The 20,056-nt window shown below is 35.4% G+C and overlaps 5 protein-coding genes across 8 annotated transcripts; 3 read left to right on the forward strand and 2 right to left on the reverse strand.

Annotated features, from left to right (window-relative positions):
• Positions 1-98: 98 nt before the first annotated feature.
• pea (ATP-dependent RNA helicase pea) lies at positions 99-5,882 on the forward strand. 2 transcript variants are annotated; one of them, XM_066290211.1, is made up of 18 exons: positions 99-375; positions 455-851; positions 903-1,212; positions 1,267-1,428; positions 1,930-2,047; positions 2,154-2,287; positions 2,370-2,545; positions 2,637-2,794; positions 2,848-3,023; positions 3,073-3,320; positions 3,379-3,617; positions 3,667-3,852; positions 3,919-4,160; positions 4,521-4,661; positions 4,717-4,869; positions 4,933-5,258; positions 5,304-5,483; positions 5,536-5,882. In XM_066290211.1, the coding sequence occupies exons 1-18, from the start codon at positions 282-284 to the stop codon at positions 5,756-5,758; spliced, it is 3,663 nt and encodes a 1,220-aa protein (XP_066146308.1). In that variant the 5' UTR covers positions 99-281; the 3' UTR covers positions 5,759-5,882. The 2 variants fall into 2 exon arrangements, with proteins under 2 accessions (XP_066146308.1, XP_066146317.1); XM_066290220.1 differs by lacking the exon at positions 99-375 and having other exon boundaries at positions 595-717; positions 776-851.
• A 6-nt stretch (positions 5,883-5,888) lies between these two features.
• Positions 5,889-8,288, reverse strand: rswl (roswell). The gene is made up of 5 exons (XM_066290355.1): positions 7,972-8,288; positions 6,982-7,232; positions 6,600-6,897; positions 6,314-6,546; positions 5,889-6,259 (listed from the first exon to the last, which is right to left on the reverse strand). The coding sequence occupies exons 1-5, from the start codon at positions 8,168-8,170 to the stop codon at positions 5,912-5,914; spliced, it is 1,329 nt and encodes a 442-aa protein (XP_066146452.1). The 5' UTR covers positions 8,171-8,288; the 3' UTR covers positions 5,889-5,911.
• Positions 8,289-8,358: 70 nt separating this feature from the next.
• Positions 8,359-15,900, forward strand: Sf3b1 (splicing factor 3b subunit 1). 2 transcript variants are annotated; one of them, XM_066290194.1, is made up of 14 exons: positions 8,359-8,537; positions 8,595-8,851; positions 9,505-9,631; positions 10,813-10,892; positions 10,971-11,159; positions 11,217-11,337; positions 11,387-12,550; positions 13,154-13,435; positions 13,486-13,968; positions 14,018-14,204; positions 14,264-14,406; positions 14,552-15,022; positions 15,087-15,358; positions 15,417-15,900. In XM_066290194.1, the coding sequence occupies exons 1-14, from the start codon at positions 8,513-8,515 to the stop codon at positions 15,573-15,575; spliced, it is 3,960 nt and encodes a 1,319-aa protein (XP_066146291.1). In that variant the 5' UTR covers positions 8,359-8,512; the 3' UTR covers positions 15,576-15,900. The 2 variants fall into 2 exon arrangements, with proteins under 2 accessions (XP_066146291.1, XP_066146299.1); XM_066290202.1 differs by lacking the exons at positions 8,359-8,537; positions 8,595-8,851; positions 9,505-9,631 and adding an exon at positions 9,643-10,408.
• LOC136343615 (corepressor interacting with RBPJ 1) lies at positions 15,635-17,285 on the reverse strand. Its single transcript, XM_066290457.1, has 5 exons — positions 17,072-17,285; positions 16,673-16,832; positions 16,391-16,619; positions 16,094-16,291; positions 15,635-16,030 (listed from the first exon to the last, which is right to left on the reverse strand). The coding sequence occupies exons 1-5, from the start codon at positions 17,141-17,143 to the stop codon at positions 15,898-15,900; spliced, it is 792 nt and encodes a 263-aa protein (XP_066146554.1). The 5' UTR covers positions 17,144-17,285; the 3' UTR covers positions 15,635-15,897.
• A 576-nt stretch (positions 17,286-17,861) lies between these two features.
• Positions 17,862-19,919, forward strand: LOC136343529 (putative serine protease F56F10.1). Of its 2 annotated transcripts, XM_066290310.1 has the most exons (2): positions 17,868-18,091; positions 18,340-19,919. In XM_066290310.1, exon 2 carries the CDS (start codon positions 18,612-18,614, stop codon positions 19,851-19,853), a length of 1,242 nt encoding a protein of 413 aa, XP_066146407.1. In that variant the 5' UTR covers positions 17,868-18,091; positions 18,340-18,611; the 3' UTR covers positions 19,854-19,919. The 2 variants fall into 2 exon arrangements, with proteins under 2 accessions (XP_066146398.1, XP_066146407.1); XM_066290301.1 differs by having other exon boundaries at positions 17,862-19,919.
• The last annotated feature ends 137 nt before the right edge of the window (positions 19,920-20,056 follow it).

A 20,056-nucleotide genomic window follows, 5' to 3' on the forward strand; every position in this document is an offset into this window, starting at 1 on the left:
AATTACAACGTTTCCTTTTTATAGTCTTCCCAGATCCCCTGCTATAAAAACCCCAAAAAAAAAGGGGGCCGCGCAGGTGCAGGTTAACCCAGGCTCTTTTTTTTCTTCTGGTAGTTGTTCTAGAATGACCTGCCGGAAGTGCTAGGGGAAGATTTTTTCAAAAGGTTCTGGAGTACCTAGAGAACCGAAGGGTCACCCTAGGGTACGTCACATTGTCAAGCCTGACAGGTGACAGTTGCTCCGCCACACTGGGTCTACTTGTATAAATTTATACGAAAGCTATGGACGAAGTTGAGAAACTAGAATATTTATCCTTAGTCTCAAAAATATGTACAGAACTTGAAAATCATCTGGGTATGAATGACAAGGATCTAGGTAAAAAAATCTGTTTTACTACAAATTTCTCTTTTATATATGTACTACTTCATAACTTCAATTCCTCTTTTTCTTATAGCGGAATTCATAATCCATTTGTCAGAAAAAAACAGCACCCTTGATTCCTTTAGAAAAGCTCTTACAGAAAATGGAGCCGAGTTTTCAGATTCATTCATTTCAAACTTGTTGCGAATTATTCAGCATATGAAACCCAAAAAGGGTCAATCCAAAGGCCAGAGTGCAGTATCAGACTCCAGTGATGATTTGGCATCAAAGTTTCCTGGCTTGGCATTGCCAAATGAGCCCCAAATACCTTTAAATGATGGGGCAGACCATGAGAAGGTTGCCAATCAGGAAGAAGGGAAAAAGCCAACTGAAGATAATGATATCGTTGTTGCAGACCTTATGGCACAATTTGAGGCCAAGGCCCCATCAGCCAATCAAAATAAAAGTGATGGAGACAGAAAAAGAAGGAGGTAAGTCTATTTTTTTTCATATTTGTATGTTTTAATTCTCATAAAATCTAGATCAAGACAAAGATCAAGATCCAGGCATAGATCTAGATCCAAGTATAGATCTCGTTCAAGAGGTCGAAGACATGATGATCGAAGAGATAGAAATCGGTATAGGTCAGGATCTAGAGATCGAGGACGTTTTGGAGATCATAGTAGAGATCGGGACCGAAACAGGAGAAGGATGAGGAGCAGATCAAAGGACAGAAACAGGTACAGGAGAGACAGAAGTAGATCTACAGAAAGAAATCGAAGGGATAGGAGTAGGAGTCATGATAAAAACCAAATCAGTCCTGAACTGGATGATGATCCAGTTCCAGGAAAAGTAAGTTAAAGTTTGCATAAATGTTTATTCATATATGACAAATGGTGTTTCTAGATTTATAATGCAAAAGTGGCAAACATTGTGCCATTTGGTTGTTTCGTTCAATTAGAAGGGTTAAGAAGAAGATGGGAGGGTCTAGTGCACATCTCTCAGTTAAGGGCTGAGGGCAGGGTGTCTGAAGTGTCTGAGGTTGTTTCCAGAGGCAATAAAGTGAAGGTAAGAGAAAAATTGCTTATAGTTATATATTTTTGTGACATTTTCTTAATTTGTACACTACATTTTCAGTGGTAATTTACTTTTCAATTTTAGCTTTTTTTAAGGCTGTGTTATATAAAGATAGTCCAATATTAAGATATGCAGGTTATGCATCCCACAAGTAGATGCCTGGAAAACAGATAAATTAGTAATTGTAAATAGAATCATTATGGAAAAATGGATTACTACTATTTACTGATAATGATAATAGCTGAATTTGTTGGTTTACAGTATATCTGCCTGTAACATGCATGGATAAGCACATCTTTACATATGACTATCTCTCTCATAGAACAAGCTTAAAAAATAATAAAATATGCTTACAACATATACATGTGTTTTTGTTTAGAAAACAGAGCCTTTCATTGTTCTCAATCTGCTACCCATCTTATTATATTGGTGAAAATCTTATTATACTTATTACATATATAAAGATGTATCATATATCGTATTTTTGTTAAGGTTAAGGTGCTATCTGTGACTGGTCAGAAAGTTTCCTTATCAATGAAAGATGTGGATCAACTTACTGGAAAGGATCTGAATCCATTGTCACATGCTCCTCAGGAAAGAGAAGATAAAGGTAAGGCTACAGTTTCATTCTATTGTGCACCGAAAAATAACCTCTTTTTCAATGTTTTTGCCAATATCTACTTCTTGTTAGAAAATAATAATGTACTTGATTTTAGATCGAAACCCAGACAGACCTATGCATAATAGTACGTCAGTACTTAGACTTCCTGTAAGTTTGGACGAAGGAGAGGAAGATTCTAGAAAGAGAGTTACTAGAATATCTAGCCCTGAGAGATGGGAGATTAAGCAAGTAAGGCTATTTAATACCTAATTTTTGGGAAAAAAATTCCGTCTGTTTTAAACATGATGATAAACTTATCCTGATTATGTAGATGATTTCATCTGGATGTATCGATAAAAGCGAACTGCCGGATTTTGATGATGAAACTGGTTTGTTGCCGAAAGATGAGGAAGATGGAGAGGCGGACATTGAAATTGAGTTAGTCGAAGATGAGCCCCCGTTCCTTAGTGGTCATGGTAGAGCTTTACACGACCTAAGTCCAGTCAGGTAAAAAGAATAATTTATATTTGAACATATTTTTTCCTTTTTTTAACTTTATTCTATATAATAAGATTTTATTGAGTCCAATTTTTAATAGAATAGTCAAGAATCCTGATGGCTCACTCGCTCAAGCGGCAATGATGCAGTCCGCTTTATCCAAAGAGAGAAGAGAACAAAAAATGCTACAAAGAGAAGCGGAGGTGGACTCGCAGCCATCGGGCAAAAATAAAACTTGGATCGATCCTTTACCTGAAGGTACACAAAATTATTTTTGCTCTTAATGAAGTTTATTTAAACTTATTTTTTAGACGAATCTAAAGCAATTCCGTCAAGAGGCATCGGCTTGCAGTCGCAAGATCTTCCAGAGTGGAAGAAACACGTCATAGGCGGCAAAAAGTCTTCCTTTGGGAAAAAGACTAATCTTACTATTATTGAACAACGACAGTCATTGCCTATTTACAAATTAAAAGAAGAATTGAGAAAAGTAATGTTATTTGATTTTTTTTTGTTCACTTTATATATTTTCGTTTTAGGCGGTTACAGATAATCAAATTTTGATCGTAATCGGAGAAACTGGCTCAGGAAAGACCACACAAATCACGCAATATTTGGCAGAAGAGGGATTTACTGCTAGAGGAAAAATTGGATGTACACAACCTCGACGTGTGGCCGCAATGTCCGTTGCGAAAAGGGTCGCAGAAGAATTCGGTTGTAGATTAGGACAAGAAGTCGGTTATACGATTCGGTTTGAAGACTGCACCAGTCCAGAGACTATTATTAAGTAAATAAACTAAGTACGCTTCTATACAGGCTTTTTATAATTTATAATTACATTATAGATACATGACAGATGGGATGTTACTGCGGGAATGTCTTATGGACCTTGACCTCAAAGGCTATTCAGTCATAATGTTAGACGAAGCTCACGAGAGGACCATACACACCGATGTGTTATTTGGCTTGTTGAAACAGGCGGTAACGAAACGACCAGAGTTAAAGCTCATTGTGACATCTGCAACACTAGACGCAGTCAAGTTTTCGCAATATTTCTTTGAAGCACCAATTTTTACCATACCAGGTAGAAAAACCAAAAGGCAAAAACTGTAAATTAATTTTGTTCATTTCAGGTAGGACATTTCCTGTAGCAGTGTTGTATACCAAAGAACCGGAAACTGACTATTTGGACGCCAGTTTGATCACCGTGATGCAAATTCATCTTCGAGAACCCCCAGGAGATATTTTACTGTTCTTAACTGGACAAGAGGAAATTGATACCGCATGTGAAATTTTATACGAGCGGATGAAGTCACTAGGTAAGCGTCATTACTGAGAAGTAGTTGAACTATATAATGTTAATAAGTATAATAATCGTTTTTTAGGTCCTGAAGTACCAGAATTGATAATTTTACCCGTATATTCGGCGTTACCATCAGAAATGCAAACCAGAATATTTGAGCCAGCCCCTCCGGGGAGTCGTAAAGTAGTGATAGCGACTAATATTGCTGAGACTTCCTTAACGATAGACGGTATTTTCTATGTAGTAGATCCGGGATTTGTGAAACAAAAAGTTTATAACTCAAAAACAGGAATGGATTCTTTAGTGGTCACTCCGATTTCTCAGGTAATTTTTTTAAAATAATATAATATAATATTTTGGTTGTAAGTTGTTACTGTAATTCAAAGTGGAGAAAAAAATGCTTATGCTTTGGATACGCTTTGCTTGCCTTTACTCAACTGATCATCAAAGTATTGACGTTATCACACATTTTTTCACGATAGCTGTCGTATTTGCCAATTTTTATAGTACTTTTCTTCAATACAGGGGACATTTTGCCAGAACAACAAGTTATTTTAGTTTGGTTTGAACTATTTGAAGCATTAAACTTCAATGGTCATATTTAAACGTACCGTTCATGGTCAGAACAGAAGCAAAATGGGGCGTTATGTGATTACTATAAAATGTTTATTAATTTATTTTTAGGCGCAAGCCAAGCAAAGAGCTGGACGAGCTGGTCGCACAGGCCCAGGAAAATGCTACAGGTTATACACGGAACGTGCTTACAGGGATGAAATGTTGCCTACCCCAGTTCCTGAAATTCAGCGCACGAATTTGGCTACTACTGTAAGATTTTCAATGAATTACTAACTTATTTGTAACGTTTTCTCCATCGATACAGGTACTTCAACTAAAAACCATGGGCATTAACGATTTATTGCATTTCGATTTCATGGACGCCCCCCCTGTAGAGTCACTTATTATGGCACTAGAACAATTACATTCGCTATCCGCCTTAGATGACGAAGGACTTTTAACCCGTTTAGGTCGTAGAGTAAGTACAAAAAAAAATGTCTTTTTGACATATTTAACTTTGTCCTTTTTTTTGTTGTTCTAGATGGCTGAATTTCCTTTGGAGCCTAATTTATCCAAAATGCTAATCATGTCAGTGGCCCTGCAATGTTCGGACGAGATTCTAACCATAGTCAGCATGCTTTCGGTTCAAAACGTGTTTTACCGACCGAAAGATAAACAAGCACTGGCCGATCAGAAAAAAGCGAAATTTAATCAGCCGGAAGGGGACCATTTAACATTGTTGGCGGTGTATAATAGTTGGAAAAATAATAAATTTTCCAACGCTTGGTGTTACGAAAATTTCGTGCAAATTCGGACTTTGAAACGGGCTCAGGATGTGCGCAAGCAACTGTTGGGAATCATGGACAGGTAATGAGTGGAATGCTGTTATTTGTTAAACAATAACATTTTTAGGCATAAACTGGACGTAGTATCAGCTGAAAGAAATACTGTACGTGTGCAAAAGGCCATTTGTTCAGGATTTTTCAGGAATGCTGCAAAAAAAGATCCCCAGGAGGGTTACAGAACGCTAGTAGACAGTCAAGTCGTCTATATTCATCCCTCCAGTGCCCTTTTTAATAGACAGCCAGAATGGTAAGTTTTATTGAGAGCCTATCTTTCAACGTCAATAATGATAAATTCTCAGGGTTATTTACCACGAATTAGTGTGCACGACAAAGGAATATATGCGGGAAGTCACTACAATTGACCCCAAATGGTTGGTAGAGTTTGCCCCAGCTTTCTTTAAATTTTCGGACCCAACCAAGCTTAGTAAATTCAAGAAAAATCAACGACTCGAACCACTGTATAATAAATACGAAGAACCCAATGCCTGGAGAATTTCTCGCGTCAGAAGGCGAAGGAATTAAATCGTAATTAAACTTAATCATAATTGTACTCCTCAATTATAGGTATTGTACAATATTTTGTATATATTAGTTATGTAAAATTCTAGATTTTAAACTCGCAGTTTTTGATGAAGTATTCAAATAAACGGCATTAAACAAAAAATCTAAATTTTATTATTCATCATAAAAACTCTTCACCTTTCCTCCAAGAGATTTAGAACTATTCCCAGGCCGCCAATTGGTTCTTCTCTCTGGTACAATACGTCTTTGTGGTTTATAATCAAATAACAATTTTGACTTATTGTCACTGCTAGGATCAATTAACTTCCTCCTGGGAACGTGCTTCAAGGCATAATTCCAGTCTCCAGTTTTTTTTAAATCAAGTAAAATTGCTACACATTGATTTATTGTCAGACTTTTACCAGAACCACTACCCCATTGCAAGTATCTGTCCAAAGGGAATTTCATCATGGTCAGACCCTCTCGTTTCGCTTTGGCTAATGAGATTGGTTCATTATTAACCTGTAGGAATAAAATGTAAAATTTCATATACTAAACTTAAAAAAAACTTAGTACCTTATCCACAATGCCACCAAGAATATAGATCATATCATGATTGAATGTCCTCATTTCCTCTCTACAATGTGGAGTGAGATAAATTAGTCTTTCCTTAGAAAACAAATCCAAATAACTATTTTCATGAATATTTATAGGAAAGTCCTTTTCAAAGACTGTAGGAATATTCTTTTCCAAACTTTTTGTAATATCACCGCTTAAGTTTAGACCAGTAAAATGAATGTCAAATGGTTCTGTAATTACAACAAATGACTTCCAAAATTCTATAGTTTATTGACATTCTCACCATCATGAGCACGATTCTCAGAAAATAATAGCATGAGCTGCTTGCCAGTATTATAATTTTCTCTTTTAGTCATATTTTTTTCATAACCACAATCAACAACTAGTTTTTGGCCAAATTGCATTGCTTCAACTAATTTTCTATTATAGAAACGGTTTATGGTGGTATCTCTGAAACGTGTAAATATGTTGTTGTATTGGAGAGCATACTTAAAAGCATGCTCTTCAACTGGCAATGCTACAGCTGGTTCTTTTCTAGACATAAATTCTTCAACTTCCTTGCGTTTTTCTAATTTCTTTTCCTGCAAAAATTTACGATTTTTTTTGTAAACAATTTTGTACATTCCATGTCTGCCAACAACGCAGTAAAACAATTTTGCACATACCAAATCTCTTTGTTTTTTCTTAGTGACTTTAAACAGGAATTCTAAATATTTTGTTCTTCCACTTCTAGAGGAAAGGCTTAACAAATATTCCCACATTTCTAAGGTGATAAAATCATTATCTGGAACTGGTTTTCCACTCTGCCTTAGAACTTCTACCTCTAACATTATAACTTTCAGCTTATGTTCCAGTTCCTTATCTCCTTTGGTAATTGACTCTAAATTTTCTGGTAAACTGTTTGTATTTTCTGAGTCTATTTAAAAATACACTTTATCAAATATATAATTAAAAAAAAAAAATTTACTTGACTCTTTTATATAAAATCTTATTCTATATGTAATATATATGATTCCTTCTCTTTTTTTGAACAATTTTTGCACCCAAAATTGGAACGTTTCATCATGTACTAGTACAATATTTCTAAATTGCAATTTTTAGTGACAATTGTAAGAATTATCTATGACTGTCATCATTTGGCATGTAGTATGTCAAGATTTCAGATTTTTTATTGTTAATGAATCACCATTTATACATAATACAAAGTTCACTTGAGAAACTGCTGGAGCATATTCTTTGTAACTTGACTACCCCTACTCATTACCAGCACCCCCTCTGGGAGATGTAAAGGCAGTAATTTTATTTATTCAAAATTAAAAATACAAGAACATAGAGCCAGTTATCAGTCAACTGAACTTTTTATGACATATAGATTATATTTAATGTTAACAATGTCGAGATGTTGATTTATAGTTTAAGTTTGCCTAAATGTAACCTTCATAAACTTTAATATATGTACAAAATTCAATAACAAAATATCTGACATGAACAAATTTCTTATGTACATTCATAATACATGAGTATTAACTCAGTTTTAGGCTTGGAAGTTTAATGATTCAAGAACTTGGACTAAACACCTTCAACTGAGCTTTAAATTTCTATATTTCTAACATTAAAATATACAAATATATCAAATGACACAAGGGTTACCTTACCAACAGAGGATTTGGTACACATTTTTATTTCTGTTGTATCATCTTGATTTGAAAATCCCGGTTGTGAAGAATTGTTCCTCAGAAATGAAAAACACTGAATATTATTTTGTTTAATCTGATATCTGGAGTTCGTAGACACATTTTTAAGAATATTTCTTGCACTCCAAGGAAACATTACTAAACGTTTTCTAACAAACATTTTTATTTGACTTAAATATGAAAAAAAAAGATTTTTTTAAATTTTAAATAAATTTACAGTTTCGATTTTAAAACGTATGTAAAATTTTAATTATTTTGCTAAAAAGTGCGGTTACGTTTAAGTTTTAATCAAATACTTTTCAAAATGTTATGTCACATGTCACCAAGTGTCATTCAGCCATTTTCCATTCGATTTGTTTTGGTAGAAGGAAAACTCAATCCGACTCAACATAGAGCTTTTTGTACGTTTGAAGACTTTATTTGCCAGTTTACCAAACCCATTTATTACTAATTGTGTTATAAAAGTATCCCAAATCAATGGTCTACATTTACTGCTAAAAATATGGAGGTTCCGCGTACACATGAGGGTAAATAAGCATTAAAAAAAACTAGCGCTTTACTGCAGTCCATGCTCTTGTTTGTAGATATCGAGGCTCAGATTCGAGATTTGCAGAGCAAAAAGAAGGAATTACCTGTTGAGGAAACTGACAAAGGAGTTAGTTTAGGAGAGAGTGGCTATTTTGATAGTGAAATTTATGATGGCAAAGATAAAAAGTATGAGGGGTATGTAACCTCCATTGCTGCTAATGATGAAGTTGATGATGATGAGGAGGACGTGGGCTATTCTCAGAAAAGAACCGGGCTAGGAGCTCCTGTGGCTTTGCTAAATGATGTTGCTCAGGTAAGAAACATATTAACCCTTCACTAATCAGCCCTCTATTTAAGAGATCCATAGCCTAATTTCATTCGTTATTTTATTGTCTTTTTAAATAGGCATTAAAAGAGGCTTAACTAATAAGACAATTAAATTTAGTAATTAATTCAAATTGGGGATAGGTAGTATATTGATCACCATCCCAGTACACAGTCACAAAATAATTGTAACATGGACAGTCATACGTTTATATATTTGAGGTTGCTATGATCAATACTGTTAAGTCAAACTTTTAAACTTGAGAAGTTGGGGAATATTAATGCAATGGGAAAATACTATTAAGTATACAGGACTATTTACAAACTGTTAAATGATATAAGGCTGTAAAAATAAATTAGTTGTATTTGCAATGATACAAATGTAACACATATGCATGTTTGGAACACCCTTCATGCATTTATAAAAGTAGAAAACTAATTTGTTGGATGTACCTTATAACAAATTAATTTTTACTATTTATTGTTCCTGCCTAGTCTCTCAAAACAACAGCAACTAAATTATTGAAAAAAAATATGTGGTCACTGCAAGGTTAAACGAATTTCAAAAGAAATACTTCAGATATAAACCTCCTTAGTAATAAATTATGATAAATTGTTGTAATGAATGTATTTCATATATAGAGTGAAAAGGATTATGATCCATTTGCCGATCGTCGCAGGCTGACTATTGCAGACAGGGAAGATGAGTACAGACAGAAAAGGCGGATTATGATTATTTCACCTGAAAGGGTTGATCCTTTTGCTGATGGTAAGTAATTTCGTTAGAGAATCTGAATATTTTAATATTTATGGTTTCTGTTTTAAGTATTGATATTTGATCAATTTTTCCTATGCAAAATGGCATAGCAAATAAGTGATTATGTTGTGACAAACACATACTGTGACTTTATTAAACTTTGAAAGGAAGTCTTGTTTTCTCTCCTTATTTTAACATCAATATTCATGAAAGGAGTTAGAAATCAAAATTTCCTTAATTGGGGTATCAAATGACAATGAATGAATGTGTAGAATTGAATGTGACTGCTTAAAAGGTCCAGGAAAATACCTATCTATACTCAACTTTTTGATAAGTGAATACTGCAACAAGAGACTAATTATTGCTCATTTTGTTCTCAATGGAGATCCAGATTTAGGTTTGACAAGATGAGGTTGAGATAACTGCTGAACGGAATCTCGGCATATATTACACTACCTAATTGATGGTAAAAGAAACCGGTTATCATTAAGAAAAAAACCTCACAGTAGGTGGTGAACCATAAATTTAGACCATTGATTAAATGATATGCTATTTACCGTCAAACATTGAGCGATCACTGATAATAGTTTAAATTATTTGAGACTCCCCTTAATGCTTTAACGCCTACTTCAGTTTTTTTTTTGATGATTATCCTTTATATCAGTCCAAGTGTGAAAGGGTGTGTGTAATGTTCAGAAAATTATTAATTTACCCCAGCCTATTTCTAGGTTCAATTTGACCAACAGATTTCGAGAAAGCTCTGATTATTATGGGAGATCCAGCCAGCACGTACGTATATTATTTGATCGCCACATTTTCTTATGAGAGCCACAATTGGAGATGATTCTTAAGATAAAATAATCAAAAGATTTTGTCTTTAATACAATTTCTTTTCGATTGGAGAGTAAATAGTAATGTAGAAGGAAATGTGGTGTCAAATGATTTTTTAGTATTGAGAAGCTGAATAAAAATTTAACTTTCAAAAGTACTATTTTTTTCTGTTAATATCGTATTCTATTTTTGATTCGTAAAATTTCCCAAAAATTAGTATTCTTTAATAAATATTGCTTTTTATTCAGCTGAAAATTGTTTAACAGGAAATAATATAAAAAATTCCTGCCCATTTGGCAGTTTTATCTTGCCAACAAGTGCTTCTGCATACTAATTTTTTTTTGGGTTTGCTCTGATTTCAGGTGGCAAGACGCCGGATATCAATGCTAGAGGGTACACTCAGATTATGAAAGAAACCCTTTTGAAGGGCGAAGAAAACGAGGTAGGTTTCTTTTAGGAATAAGAAATCTTATTCTTGGCCACATATGAGAAAGATATAACCAATCATCGTGGGTTTTAGGTACGTCGAAAAATAGTAGAAAAAGCTAAAGAAGGAAGTTTGAAAACGCAAAACGGTGACGCCAAAGTTGCACCTAAAAAACGAGGCCGTTGGGATCAAACTGTCGAAGAATCATTTGTTCCAGCCAAGAAGAAAACTTTGTCAGTTTCAACTCCGAGTACGGCGGCCACTCCTGTTTGGGAGGGAGATGTAAATATTCTAGTGGCGACTATTTGCATCTTATTTCAAACATTTTTAATTTATTAGAAAACACCAGCCGATATTCGTTGGGACGAAACTCCCGGCCATAAAGGAAGTGAGACACCTGGGGCGACTCCCGGACAATCCACTCGTATATGGGATGCTACTCCTGGAGCTGCCACACCTGGTAAATACCTTTATTATATATTTTTTTTACAACTAATTTATGTGCCCAGGCCGCGAGACCCCGGGCCACGACAAAGCCTCTGCTCGGAGAAATCGTTGGGACGAAACACCCAAAACCGAAAGAGAAACTCCGGGACATTCCAGCGGATGGGCCGAGACGCCAAGAACTGACAGAACCGGAGCAGATCTGATTCAGGAAACTCCAACTCCTGGAGCATCAAAACGTCGATCTCGGTGGGATGAAACACCGTCCGCTGCTACTCCGTCAAATGCCACAATGACTCCTGGAGCAATGACTCCGCAAACTCCTCACGGAACTCCTGGACATGCCACCCCCATGTTGACTCCTGGTGGATCCACCCCTGTTGGGGTAAAAGCAATGGCGATGGGGACGCCAACTCCCGGACACTTAGCATCAATGACGCCTGAGCAGTTACAGGCGTTTAGATGGGAACGTGAAATAGACGAAAGAAACCGGCCATATTCTGACGAGGAATTAGACGCCATGTTCCCTCCGGGTTACAAGGTGTTGCCACCTCCCGCGGGTTATATTCCCATACGAACACCAGCGAGAAAGCTCACGGCCACTCCTACCCCGTTAGTAGGAAATACACCCGTAGGATTTTTTATTCAAGCCGAAGATAAGACTGCGAAATATATGGACAACCAGCCTAAAGGCCAGAACTTACCCTTCATGAAACCAGAAGACGCGCAGTATTTCGATAAACTGCTGGTCGACGTGGACGAAGAAGCATTGAGCCCTGATGAGCAGAAAGAACGCAAAATCATGAAACTATTATTAAAAATCAAGAACGGCACTCCACCGATGAGAAAAGCGGCTCTAAGACAAATAACGGATAAAGCCAGAGAATTTGGTGCCGGCCCCTTGTTCAACCAAATTTTACCCCTCTTAATGAGTCCTACCCTCGAAGATCAGGAGCGGCATTTGCTGGTCAAAGTCATTGACAGGATTCTGTACAAGTTGGACGATTTGGTTAGACCTTATGTACACAAAATTTTAGTGGTTATCGAACCATTATTGATCGATGAAGATTACTATGCCCGTGTCGAAGGGCGAGAGATCATTTCCAATCTTGCCAAGGCCGCAGGCTTGGCCACTATGATCTCCACTATGAGGCCTGATATTGACAACATCGATGAGTATGTGAGAAACACGACGGCTAGGGCGTTTGCTGTAGTTGCTTCTGCTTTGGGTGTGTATAATAGTTTGAACTTTTAAATTCGGAGCTTTCCTATACGAGCACATCAATATTAGTAAAAGTTATAATTTTGTTTCTATTTATCTATTTGTAACAGATTGAGAACGAATATTTAATAATTCGGAGTGGTCAGTTGTATTTAAATTGTTATAATTTCTCCATATTGACAACCTTTTGTTAATATGTATTTCTGTTTTATCATTTTTCACGTCTCTTTCGGTGTTGTGTCCTTGCAAGTTAATTCTAACTAATAATAATAATAATAAATGGCTTTAATTTCAAATTAATTTTAAATGTGATATATAAAATGATTGTCATGAAGGATTTCCTTAATTTGCTGCTATTACCTTTTCTTTATGTGTTCTGCTATGAGATATACGAACACAGGCTTAAACGACAAAAACACGTAGATAAAACGACATACATGATACAAAAAACTTAAAACTAAACCATCATAGATACATATTAATTGCATTACCAAAATCAACAACAAATTTATTTAATATAAACAGCAACGCCATCTCCTCTTCTATATCTATTATGCCCGTATAATGCCTAATTAGCTATCTTAAAATTCACCTCTCCTGTTATTTTTAGGAATTCCTTCCCTGCTGCCATTCTTGAAAGCTGTTTGCCGTTCCAAGAAATCCTGGCAGGCTCGTCACACGGGTATTAAAATCGTCCAACAAATTGCTATTCTGATGGGCTGTGCCATCCTACCCCATTTGAAATCGCTCGTCGAAATTATTGAACACGGTTTAGTGGACGAGCAACAAAAAGTGCGTACCATCACAGCTTTGGGTATAGCAGCCTTGGCCGAAGCTGCAACTCCTTATGGAATTGAGAGTTTCGATTCTGTATTAAAACCATTGTGGAAAGGTATTTTACAAATTATTAATCTTAGAAAATATCTAAAACGTTTTTGTTAGGTATTAGAACTCACAGAGGTAAAGGGTTAGCCGCGTTTCTAAAAGCCATCGGTTACTTGATTCCTCTCATGGACGCCGAATATGCGAATTACTATACCAGAGAAGTGATGTTGATTCTGATCAGAGAGTTTCAGTCTCCAGACGAAGAAATGAAGAAGATTGTGTTGAAAGTAGTCAAGCAGTGTTGCGCCACTGACGGTGTGGAGCCCCAATATATTAAAGAAGAGATATTACCGCAGTTTTTTAAGCACTTCTGGAATCATCGAATGGCTTTGGATAGAAGAAATTATAGGCAATTGGTTGACACTACGGTTGAAATTGCTAATAAAGTGGGTGCATCTGAAATAATTAATAGAATAGTGGATGATCTCAAGGATGAGAATGAAGCCTACAGAAAAATGGTCATGGAGAGTATTGAAAAGATAATGGGCAACTTGGGAGCTGCAGATATAGATTCCCGGTTGGAAGAGCAACTTATCGATGGCAAGTACATTTTTTTTATCCTTCGCGTCTTTCATTTGTTGTTTTCTAGGTATATTATATGCGTTCCAAGAACAAACCACTGAAGATGTCGTAATGCTTAACGGCTTCGGCACGATAGTAAACCAATTAGGCAAGCGTGTGAAACCATATTTGCCTCAGATTTGTGGCACAATACTTTGGCGATTGAATAATAAATCTGCCAAAGTTCGACAGCAAGCTGCAGATTTAATTTCCAGGTAGAAATAATACACTTATTTTCATTTTCGTGCATAAATTTTCTTGTTACTTAATATAGGATTGCGGTGGTAATGAAGACTTGTCAAGAAGAGAAACTGATGGGTCACTTGGGGGTTGTATTGTATGAGTATTTGGGCGAAGAATATCCTGAAGTGTTAGGGTCGATTCTCGGGGCTTTGAAAGCTATAGTAAATGTTATTGGTAAGATTTTGATTTTAAAAAGCAGAATTAAACGAGAAAGAATAGAAAATACAGAGTTATTACTGTTACATTTCTTATGGATTTGCCGATAAAACAAAATCTTTTGATATCTAAAATCTGTTTTTTACTCTGTTTCTCCATTCAGGTATGACTAAAATGACTCCGCCCATCAAAGATTTGTTGCCTCGCCTAACGCCAATCCTGAAAAATCGTCACGAAAAAGTCCAGGAAAATTGCATCGACTTAGTAGGTCGTATAGCTGACAGGGGGCCCGAATACGTCTCAGCCAGAGAATGGATGCGAATCTGTTTCGAACTCCTGGAGCTCCTAAAAGCGCACAAAAAAGCAATTCGCAGAGCTACAGTAAATACTTTCGGATACATTGCCAAAGCTATCGGTCCCCACGACGTTTTGGCAACTTTACTCAATAATTTGAAAGTACAGGAACGTCAAAACAGAGTGTGCACTACTGTGGCTATCGCCATAGTGGCAGAAACTTGCTCCCCTTTCACCGTTTTACCAGCTTTGATGAACGAGTACCGAGTCCCCGAATTAAACGTGCAGAATGGGGTGTTGAAGTCGCTTTCGTTTTTGTTTGAATATATTGGAGAAATGGGTAAGAAAATGCATTTACTAAAATAATTTTTTCTAGTATGTAAACTACCCATAATTATTTTCAGGTAAAGACTACATATACGCAGTTGCACCTCTCCTAGAAGACGCCCTAATGGACCGTGACCTAGTACACAGACAAACCGCGTGTGCGGCAATAAAACACATGGCTTTAGGCGTATACGGTTTTGGATGCGAGGATGCTTTGGTTCATCTTTTGAATTATGTGTGGCCGAATATATTCGAGACCTCTCCTCACCTAGTACAAGCATTTATGGACGCTATTGAGGGGATGAGAGTGGCTCTGGGGCCTATTAAGATATTGCAATATACATTACAAGTATGAATAATCATTAATGACAATTTGTGAAGAATAATAAACGTTTATTTCTCTCTAGGGATTGTTCCACCCGGCAAGAAAAGTCAGAGATGTCTACTGGAAGATTTATAACTCGTTATACATTGGTGGACAAGATGCTTTAGTGGCTGGCTATCCCAGGATAGCAAACGATCCAAAGAATCAATATTTGCGATACGAGTTAGATTATAATTTGTAATTCAGTGAAATTTTAATGTATGTTTTATAACCTAAGTGTCGTAGTATGTATTGGAAGAGCACACTGAAATTTGCTTTTATTTTCACACTTATGAGCAGTTAATTATTATAATACATATAGAGTATAGTTAAGTAGAACAGGTCGAATTACTTTATTGCTCTCCTTTTTTTTTTTTAATGGCAGATGGGCCATTCTCTATCATTTATTTCATACAGCCACATTGAATCTAATCCATCTAATCTAATCCAAATGAAGGCGTTTAAGTTTATATACAAAAAAAATGAGTTTACCCTCAATAATAATAATAAACATATTGAAAACTTCATTTTTGATGCTTCTTAGATTTAACTCTTGGATTTTCATCTTCACTCCCTTCATCTCTGTTACTAGCTTTTCTCTTTTTACCTTTCTCCTTCTCAGCTTTTCGTTCTCTCTTTTCTATTTTTTCAAGTTTCCTGTAATATCAAATAAGAGAGTTAGTCCAACCTGAATTAATAATAAACTCAAAAAATACCTACTTCAACAGAGCTTTCTTTTGTTTCCGATTCAAAGATTTCAGAAACTTTGTTTCGTCATTCTCATCTTCATCTTCACTTACTAATAAATGTTTATTGGCTTCAACAGTATTAACATGTTGCTTTTTTAATGCCAAACCATCTTCAAGCATTTGAGCTACTAAGGATTTCTCATCCATAATAGATGAACTTTCTAAAGATCTAAAAATTTTTAAAAGTTTATTACAGAAAAATTTAACACAATAAATTAAAAGGGTAGAGAAGAAAAAGGACGATTAATTTTGAGGCTGTTTGAATTACCTGGCAGCACTCATAGACAAACTGTACATAGGACATTCCTTGTCAGTATTAATGTGACCCCACTTGTGACATTTTATACATCTGACATTCCTGACTTGAATTCCAAATGGTTGATCTCTGATTTCTTGATCCCCTTTGCAATAGCTTTCTCTAGGGGCATTATATTTTCTTTGCCACTCAAATTTATACTCTGGCTCATCATCTTCCTTCTCTCTTTCCTTACGAGCACCTAGAATGGAAGTACTTTAAAGAAAAACCTTCGCAGTAAAACAAAGAATTTACCTGGTGGTGGTTCATACATAAAACTGACTGCAAGTTTGTCCTTGCTTTCCTTGCTGAGCATGGCCTTATTGTCATGCAAATCTTGTTCTTTTTCATATTGTTGTCTCAATTCTTCCTGTTTTTTCTTATAGGCTTCAGCTTTTTGTTCTGCCATCCATACCTAAGAAACAACAAGTAAGTGTTAATAATGATATTGCAGAAGTAATTTATTTCTATGATTTTATTTGGAAAGAATTTACGTAGCAAATTTCACCAATCCTTTTGAATAAGCTGTGCAAAGCTTTTTACACAACATGTACAAAAGACAGAAAAATACTATTCATTATTGCATTATATTATACGTTATGGGATGGATAAATTCATCATAATGGGTTATGATTATTTTTATTATAAACTTACTCTTTTGAGATTATCTCGGGAGGCAGGATGGAAGAACTTTTTACACATATAATTGTTAAATCCTTTTCCCATGTTGTAGCAGTAGTTTGAAAACTTACTAACGAAGAAATTGAAGAGATTCAATTGAGGGAAAAACGATTAAAGCTAAATTAATATTATACGTTCATAGGGTCAAGCAAGACGTTGTGGTTGTCATATGACAACTACTAATATTTAATTTTTTAGGTTATTGTACAAAAGCAACATCCCATTGGAGAAAATCCGAAAGTTTCTAAATGCGATGTTGTCAAGTACTTAAAATTACGAGCATATTTTCATGTAAAAGTAATGTATTGTGGAGAAATTGATTTGTTATTAATTAAACGTGCATGTTATAAACTTTTTTAATTTATTTAACAAATTATATGACAACTATATATCATTCTCTTAACAAATATATAGTGATAACTAAAATAATGTAAAATTGGTGGCGTGAAAAGTAGTAATGGCCATAATTGTTAAAAAAACGAATACGATGCTCAAACCAGGAATAATGGAATAACTGAATATGTTGTAGAATCACTGTTCTGATGTGGTTTAGTAGTAAATCTGTTTTGTGACAACTTTTTTTCGAATAAATCGCTCTCCTAGATATATTTTTTAATCATTTTTATTTAATAATAAATCGGTTTCTTCCTTTTATAGTAGTATATACATTTAAAGCATAACAACACATTAGCCACTTAGGGACAACTTGGCAACACCACACAATCATTAAATGCGTTTGAGAACCTACGCCAGAATTGGTTATTAGAATGGGATGCTCCTTAAAACTTTTATTTTTCGTTTATCATGGTGAATGATGCGGTGTAAGGGGAGGGTATTTTCACTGTCACCGTCAGTGAAGTTCACAGTGACTGAAACTGTTCTCAACTTAATATAAGTTAATACTTAACACTGCTGCGTGTGTGTTAATGTTTTTTATTATAAACACACTTTTTCAGTCGTAACATGCAACAAATGTTAACAGTTTTTCAAAACGTGAGTTGAATTACTCTAGAAAGGAAAAATCTAATACAAACATACTTAATAATTATTAATAGATTAAAGCAGAAGCTACCTAAATTCTTATTTTAATGTTACGGATGTCAGATAAAAACAACAACCGTAATCTCATCTCTATTTTAAGTTTATATTAAGTGGGTTCTGATAAAGAACAAAGAAAGTAAAAAATCGAAAATTGACCAAATCTGTGCTGTGATATAATCATAAAATGTCTCTCTATTCAGCTTTGGTTTTCACCCTTCTCCTTGTACTACAACTTTCAAGTTCAGTACATTCATGGCGGTTTTTTCACAATGGTCGAGCCAGAGATGGTAATCTTGGAATCCCCAGACATACCTCTACTGAACAAAACTTTAAATATGAACCAAGAAACTTCACTAGATGGTTCACTCAGGATTTAAACCATTTTGATGTGGGAGACACATCTACATGGCAACAAAGGTACTATGTTAATGATGAATTTTGTGACCAAGACAAAAAAAATGTGGCTTTTTTAATGATTGGTGGTGAAGGTGAGGCTACAGATGTGTGGATGAGTAATGGAGCATGGGTTGAATATGGAAAGCAGTTTAAAGCTATACTCTTTCAACTAGAGCATCGGTTTTATGGAAAAAGTCATCCCACAGAAGATTTAAGTATTGACAATTTGAAGTACTTAACCAGTGAACAAGCATTAGCAGACTTGGCCATTTTTGTGAATGCCATGAACAAAAAATATAATTTATCATCAAATGTTAAATGGATTGCTTTTGGTGGATCTTATCCAGGTTCTTTAGCTGCATGGGCAAGATTGAAATACCCTCATCTAATTCATGGGTCAGTGAGCAGTAGTGGTCCATTACTTGCAATTCCTGATTTTCAGGACTATTTCCAAGTGGTAGCAGATGATCTGAAAAATGTGGATGAATTATGTTACACTGCAGTAAAGGAAGGATTTGCTCAGATTGATTTACTTCTGCAAAGCAAAGATTTAATCAAGAATTTGACACCTTTGTTTCATTTATGTGATCCATTGGAAGCCAGCATTGGTAATGAGCAAGATATTGCAAATTTCTTTAGCACTTTAGCAGACAATTTTGCGGGAATTGCCCAGTATAACAAAGACAATCGCCTGAGCACTAAAGGTACTGCCTTGGGCAATATAACTTTGGATACTGTTTGTAACATAATGAATAATAACTCTGAAGTAAAAGAAATCAACCGACTTGCAACTTTTAATAAGTTAATGTTAGATGCTACCAATCAGACGTGCCTTGACTTTATGTACTCCAAAATGATTTCTGAGATAAAAAACATTAGTTTTGATGCTGCTACCTCAGAAGGGAGCAGACAGTGGACCTTCCAAACTTGCAATGAATTTGGCTTCTACCAAAGCTCAGACAAAAAGCCCCAGGTGTTTAGTGACAAATTTCCAGTAGATTTTTCCATTAAGCAATGTGAAGACATATTTGGGGCAAAATTCAACAGCACATATTTGGACTATGTTACTGAACGAACAAATACTTTATATGGGGCGTTGGACATTGAAGTTAGTAATGTGGTATTTGTCCATGGTACTGTGGACCCTTGGCATGTACTTGGAATTACTTCGACCGTTACTCAAAATGCCCCTGCGATTTTAATTAAGGGTACTGCCCATTGCGCCGATATGTATCCAGCTGCTGATGAGGATTTACCCCAATTGAAGGCTGCTAGGGTTGAAATTGCACAGCATATTGAATCCTGGTTGGATCTTTAAATTTCATATTTTCTGCTATGTTAAAGTTAATAATTAATTAATTAATACACATACATTAAAAGTGAATACTCGTCTATTTTATTTTCTTTTCCCGCTTTCAAATTTTAAGTAATGTTCTATTAGATCTTAGTCCAATACCATTGAGTGACGTAAACTTAAGTTAATCTTGATTGGTTTATTTTTTAATCATCTGTCAAAGAAAG

Source organism: Euwallacea fornicatus, chromosome 1 (assembly GCF_040115645.1).
Source record: "Euwallacea fornicatus isolate EFF26 chromosome 1, ASM4011564v1, whole genome shotgun sequence".
Lineage (NCBI taxonomy): Eukaryota > Metazoa > Arthropoda > Insecta > Coleoptera > Curculionidae > Euwallacea > Euwallacea fornicatus.

Bases quoted from the DNA above. Each gene is read 5' to 3' on its own strand.
- pea (XM_066290211.1), top strand. From the start codon at position 282: ATGGACGAAGTTGAGAAACTAGAATATTTATCCTTAGTCTCAAAAATA. The intron at 2,048-2,153 runs GTAAGGCTACAG...ACTTGATTTTAG, and splicing joins TCAGGAAAGAGAAGATAAAG to ATCGAAACCCAGACAGACCT. The intron at 2,795-2,847 runs GTACACAAAATT...CTTATTTTTTAG, and splicing joins GATCGATCCTTTACCTGAAG to ACGAATCTAAAGCAATTCCG.
- rswl (XM_066290355.1), bottom strand. From the start codon at position 8,170: ATGTTTGTTAGAAAACGTTTAGTAATGTTTCCTTGGAGTGCAAGAAAT. The intron at 6,898-6,981 runs GTATGTGCAAAA...AAATTTTTGCAG, and splicing joins AGAAAAAACAAAGAGATTTG to GAAAAGAAATTAGAAAAACG. The intron at 6,547-6,599 runs GTGAGAATGTCA...TTGTAATTACAG, and splicing joins TGAGAATCGTGCTCATGATG to AACCATTTGACATTCATTTT.
- LOC136343615 (XM_066290457.1), bottom strand. From the start codon at position 17,143: ATGGGAAAAGGATTTAACAATTATATGTGTAAAAAGTTCTTCCATCCT. The intron at 16,833-17,071 runs GTAAGTTTATAA...GTTGTTTCTTAG, and splicing joins CCCGAGATAATCTCAAAAGA to GTATGGATGGCAGAACAAAA. The intron at 16,292-16,390 runs GTAATTCAAACA...AAAAATTTTTAG, and splicing joins TTGTCTATGAGTGCTGCCAG to ATCTTTAGAAAGTTCATCTA.
- LOC136343529 (XM_066290301.1), top strand. From the start codon at position 18,324: ATGTCTCTCTATTCAGCTTTGGTTTTCACCCTTCTCCTTGTACTACAA.
- Sf3b1 (XM_066290194.1), top strand. From the start codon at position 8,513: ATGGAGGTTCCGCGTACACATGAGG. The intron at 13,436-13,485 runs GTATTTTACAAA...CGTTTTTGTTAG, and splicing joins ATTAAAACCATTGTGGAAAG to GTATTAGAACTCACAGAGGT. The intron at 15,023-15,086 runs GTAAGAAAATGC...AATTATTTTCAG, and splicing joins TGAATATATTGGAGAAATGG to GTAAAGACTACATATACGCA.